Source organism: Rhincodon typus, chromosome 13 (assembly GCF_021869965.1).
Source record: "Rhincodon typus isolate 14 chromosome 13, sRhiTyp1.1, whole genome shotgun sequence".
Classification (NCBI taxonomy): domain Eukaryota; kingdom Metazoa; phylum Chordata; class Chondrichthyes; order Orectolobiformes; family Rhincodontidae; genus Rhincodon; species Rhincodon typus.
The window spans coordinates 54,997,032-55,003,031 of NC_063344.1; the positions used below are offsets into that span (position 1 = coordinate 54,997,032).

At 36.3% G+C, this 6,000-nt stretch overlaps 1 protein-coding gene across 3 annotated transcripts in view; it reads left to right on the plus strand.

Moving 5' to 3' along the window:
• Positions 1 to 5,487, plus strand: part of LOC109911081 (ephexin-1-like) — a 75,084-nt gene extending 69,597 nt beyond the window's left edge. For all 3 annotated transcript variants that reach the window (XM_048604837.1, XM_048604836.1, XM_048604838.1), the window contains one exon: positions 3,294 to 5,487. In XM_048604837.1, the coding sequence (XP_048460794.1) occupies positions 3,294 to 3,493 (200 nt within the window). In that variant the 3' untranslated portion in view covers positions 3,494 to 5,487. The remainder of the gene's footprint in view (positions 1 to 3,293) is intronic.
• The last annotated feature ends 513 nt before the right edge of the window (positions 5,488 to 6,000 follow it).

Here is a 6,000-nt window from a genome sequence, read left to right on the forward strand (position 1 = left end):
ATTGGAATTTAGAAGAATGAGAGGTGACCTTATTGAAACATAACAAGATTCTTAGTGAACTTGACAAGGTAAATGCAGAAGGGTTACTTCCCATGTAGGAGAGTCCAGGTTCAGAGGGCATGACCTCAGAATAAGGGGTTGTACACTTAAGATAGAAATGAGGAGGAATTTTTTCCTCTCAAAAGGTAATGAATCTGGAATTCCTCACTGCAGAGGGCTGCAGAAACTGGGTTGTTAATGTATTTAAAGCTAAGATAGACAGTTTTTTTTTAATCAGGAAGGGAATCAAGGGCTATGAGGAAAAGGCATCAAAATGGAGTGAGACATATCAGATCAGCCATGATCTCATTGAACAGCAGAGCAGAGGCTGAATGGCCTCCTTCTGCTCGTACATCTTATCATCAAGACCAAGAGTACGTTAAAATAATCCAGTCTGGAGGTAGTAGGTAGATGGATGAGCTTTTTATCCACAGTTGAGAAGAGTCAGGCTATGTTATAGAGGTAAGTGTGGAAAGGAATAGATCTTCTCCTTGTGGTATTACTTAGTGACATTCCTTCATCTTCCTCACCTTACTGTAAAAAACCAGAAAAGAGGAAATCTACAGAGTCATCTATGATCTGTTACGGACCAGACCCAACGCCCTCAAAATAAATTTAGAACTTAGTCTAGATCTAAGCTTTTTCTTATTTTAAAGGTGTCAGACGTGTATTCCGAATGCTATTCGATGTTAAGCAAAACACACTTTATTTTTATTTTACAGTTAAAATATAGACAAAATAAAAAGAAAAGAATTGGCTTAACTGTAACTCTGTTGAAATGCTTAACAAAATAATAGATATATTAACCACTACTAACTAGCTGTTAGGCAAATTCAGTAAAATAGATTGTCTCACAAAAAATAGCAGCAGGAAGAGAATGCCAGCTTTTAGCTATAATAGAAAGAGGAATAAGGGCTTCGACATTTAGCTTCAAGACCCCAGCAAATGCAGAAAGCTAAAACTAAAAATCCTGGTTCTGTGTGAGGTTGACTCCACCCAGTCAGGCTGCTTCTATTATTCCAACTTTAAACTAAAAGAACCTCAAGTCTTCATAAGCTGTTTACTTATTGGCTTTGAGCAGACTACTTTGTACCTCTGTCTTGACCTTACTTCAGAAAAAAGGGGCATAATACACCTCTTAAAGCCTGTCACAAATCCAAAAGAACAAAACCCATATCATCAAAATTTCTTCCTATATAACCCTATCACAAACAACAAGGTTACAATGAAGCCCCTTTCCTCCAGCCATTATGTGGCAACCCAAGGCCCCAAAATGTTGGCATGTGGAGTATGCCAGATTCTAAACAGAAGTGCAGCACCTACCATTTTGGATAAGGATAAACAGCAGTGTCCTCATGCATTAGTAAATGAGGATCTGAATGCCTGCTTTGGGTTTCCACTCTGACGTTGGTTTATCCCAAGATGTCTCAGTGCCCAAAGAATCTGAGATAGTTAATTTCCTCACCTTTCTCAACAGGGAAAAGTGTCATGGCAACTAAATAAATTAGGTTAGCAAGTTCTGAAAATAGGAAACAACCAAATGACATTTAAATTATGAGAAAATTTAGCAATGTAATTTGTGAAGTCCCAACTTGAAATCGGGTCATATTGAGCCAGTTATGCTAACTGAGATTGCCTGCTATTGCATTATGTTCTGATGCGGTATCAAAGATCTGGGAGTCATTTCTTCATAAATAACCATCAGTGATAACCCAGACCTATTCTGCCCTCACAATCTGCTACAGATACAGTGAGGGGTTCTTTACCTTCAGCAGTCTATTCGTACCTGATAAAGTGAAATTTATGTAAGCTCCCGTAACAAAAGAACAAGATTGGGTAACATATACTGAAAGATTCAATAGACATTTGTTTACAGCTTTTGTGTTCTACATAAATTACAATCAGAGGCACAGCAACACAAATATGATCTGTAGCGTGCTTCCCTCCACACGTCATGCAGCAAGAGGATTCAGCAAGGTCGAAACTGAGACTTGCTAGCTTTGAGACATAACACAACAGCCTAGCAACATTCTTAGACTCAAATCCTTCCAGCCCTTTGTAATAAAAGATTTTTAAAAAGCATGTCAATTATTTCATATACAAAGTCAGTGTTTTGAAAGCTCAGTCTACAAGTCGGTGTTCAATAAATTCATTGGAGAGAAACTTCCACTTTGCTTACTCTTGCTTCTGCCAGTAATTAAAGAGATTCTTGTTCCTGCAATTCTAAGTGAGAGTTGTTGCACATGCAGCATTTCCCACTAATGGAATGGGATTATTGTTAGAGAGGAATCAATGACAATGAAGAGGAGAGAACAATGCACAAGAACAAGAGTGATGCTTGGAGAAGGAAGAGGAATGGCATTAGCTGCAATGCTTTATGGTGCAGGAAGTATGAGAGTGCTGCAGCACAAAGGAAGATGCCAGCTTGAACTGGTTTGGGGTTGGGTAGTATAACACTATGAATTGAGGGTGAACAATGTCTGTAGTAGGGTAGAAAGGGTAGCGGCAGTGTGAAGTAAGGGAGGAAAGGGTGCCAGTTTGAAACATGGCATGCAACAAGAATGCCAGGTTGAGCTAATTTGGAAGCGGACAAATTCCAGGTTAAGCTGAGGGGAGCGGCAAGAAGAAAGCCAGTCTGAATTAGGGTAAGAGTGGCAGTTATAAAAGGAGCAAGGATCATCTTGAAAGGATAAACACTCAATAAGGTGCAATCTCTCTGTGAATCAGTTATTGAGGGGATTGGATATCTACTCCATGCTAACTCATGTTCAAATAGTTCATATATAACAATGCATTGGATGCAAGATCTTTCTTAGTTTGTGTAAATTTGAATTATTTTCATGTATTAACTAATAGGTTCAATGACTGTCCTGTTAGGAAACTGAATGGTACAGTTAATGGTGCCCTGAAATGTTGGGTGCCAATATATAAATGCATTTGCCTGAATATTTTTCCTTCACTACTTTAACAGAAGATTTTTTTTTAGATTTGTGTAGGTTAAATTTCACTCAAACATTGTGAAAGAAAACAGAAGTTAATTCTTTATCTGCTTGTACTTTGTGGTCTCTAAGTCATTGAACAGATATCAAAAGTAAAAAGAGTCTACTGTCCAGGAATAACATTTCTCATTTGAACAAAATTTCAGCATTTATTAAAACATAGCTTTTTAAAAAATTAAAATATTTTTGACTAGCGTGTGATATAGTAGACAGTATTAAATGAGAAAGTCATGTTTGACAAGTGTTATCTTTCAGGTTGGATATTAGGAGATCGTTTGCACGATGGAGAGAAAGGTTGGTTTCCCAGCCCAGTAGTTGAAGAAATCAAAAATCCACAACTCCGAGCCCAAAACAGAAAAGAATGTTACCGAATCTTTAAGGCAGAGGAAAGCCATGGAAGTAAGAACAAAGAAGGAAGAAAATTTACCAACAGAAATGTAATCCATCAGCGGTGATAGAATTTTGACATGCTTGGATTTTTGACAGATTTTGAAACTCCCATCATTCTGCATGGCAGTGTTAACTGTGAAATTTTACCAGAAAGTTGTGAAGTATCAATCGTTTTTTTTTAATTCACAGAACACTACATTTTTAAAAGTTACTTCATTTGCACAGTAAATGCATGACTGAATTGAATGTTTTTTAACTGCAGAATGCAGCCATTAAATACACTGGAGGGAGATCATTCTGACCTTTTTTTAACTGACAACAGTTAATTCCCAACAAAGTATATTGGCAGCTATGTTGATAATATACTTGAATTGGTTAAGTTTTGCTGTACTTGGGTAATGTTTGAATGGAAAGAGTTCAGAGGATGAATTCTAATATGAAGTATGAAAAGCTCCAAATAGAATCCCAATCTTGAAGAATCCAGGAAGAATTACACTCCGTGTTGTGTTTAAATGCTGTAAATCTCCATATAAATGGTGTAGGGCACCTGTGAAGATGAAATAGATCTCTGCACCAGTGCAACAACTTTCCTATAAATGCCCACACAATCGATCAATTATTTTTATTATATGCTTGACCAAAAGAGTCTTGAGAACGAAGTTCATATAAAAACATTGAAATATGTAGAATTCAGACAGCAATACTTAAAATTCCTAATCTCGACCCAGGGATTTTAGAGGTATGTTATCTCGTAAATAACAAATCAAGGCACTTTGCCATTCACAGCAAACCATTTCTTGATGACCAAGACACATCAAAGACACCTACCACATCAAGAATTAAATCTGAAGCAAAATGTCTAAAATTTCAGAGTAAATCCAGCTTGCAAGAAAACTGGTTTTCTTTTAAAGATGAATGATGAAGGGAACTTGATGATAAAAGATCTATTTTCATTAACCTTTAATTTGAAGTTATAGCTTACTTTGTTAAAATGACCCATCTCAATTGATGAAATTTGGAAGTTTTTCTATCAAGCTATTAAAATGAAATGACCCAGTAAAAGGCAAAGGAAAAGTATTTTCTTCAACCCATGCAACAGTTTCTGTTCCCTCACTAGCAATTCCATTCCCCCTCCTTGAACACTGTCAGATTGTTTGCAATCGTGAACTTGCTGATATCTCCTCCATCATCAAAACTATTTAATTCCACCCCTGTAATTTAACCTGTCTCTACCTTGCCTCAACCAGCCTCTTGCTGAAACCCTAATCCAAGTCCTCATTACTAGACTCAACTTTGTAAAATAAAATTCTCAAAATTAAATGTTACAAAATATACCCAAAAGTCTGCTGCCCTATCTTAACCCAAGTCCTGTTCACCCATTACTTCTAACGTACATACATTCAAATTCCTTATTCTGATCTTTAAACTTTCTGACAGTTGATGTGCTTTTCCTTTTCAAGATAATTATTTGATGGGATTAATATTGCTTATACTTAACCCATAGCGTCAGTGAAGCAATGCATTAAGAAAAGGAGTTGTTGCATACATTTGTCAGTAAGTTGATTTCAGGATTTAAACTTTCTTCAGCATTAACTGTGTCATCAGAATTTTACTCGCACGAACTTAGGTTGGAGATGTACTTTAGCTCTTAGTTGTGTCAAAGTTATCAGCTGCATGGTAGTGTTATAAATATATAGGGCAGATTTTCCGCTGGGCTTAAATAATAGCTTTAGCACCTAAAGGATTATCCACCCGTCAATGTTCTGTCTTACAAACATGGACTTCATATTGTGCCATCACAGGCTGAGCTTTGAGGAAGTTTAAATGTGCAGCAGACCAGAAGGTTCTGAGTTAAGAAAAAAATTTGCATATATAAATATTGTGATTATGGATTAGTCATCAAGTGGGTCTTAAATATTCATGAGACATATCAAAGAATGCTGAATAAAAGAACAGAAGTTAATGTTTTGCATTGTAAAACAGTTTCAGCAATTTGTAAAGAGTTTCATCCACCATGTGTTCCTTCATATTACACAACGGGGAATTTCTGTAATCTTATAAAGAGAACAATTAAAATCATATTATAATTGAGACTGGTGTAGTTTTTTATGGTTTTGCATTGATCAAATTTGTAATTATATGTGTTTATTTGATCTCCTGATTTCGGTAAGATCTTATTATGCCTCATTGATAACATGCTCATGAGATGTAGGATTATGTGCTTAATTTGAATGAAATCACACTGCCAATAGGTACTATTTTAATGGCACAGTTCAGCCAGAAATCATTACACATCCTCATTAATTTTCAAAAAGCTAGGATGGCATACAAAACATTTGAGGATGTGAATATTTGTCAGGACCACCCAAATCATAGGGATTAATTTATAAGTAACGTTTCGATCGTTGGTTGAGATAACTAAAACACATTAGGAAAACTGTCAGATTCTTAGCTTCTTCAGTGGCTGAATGAATTTCTAGCAGTTACTGAGCAGGAAGTAATTCTGGAAACATTAGCCAGTCACCCTCAATCTCAGCACGAAAATAGCAGCAGATCTGGATGGGAGATTAGT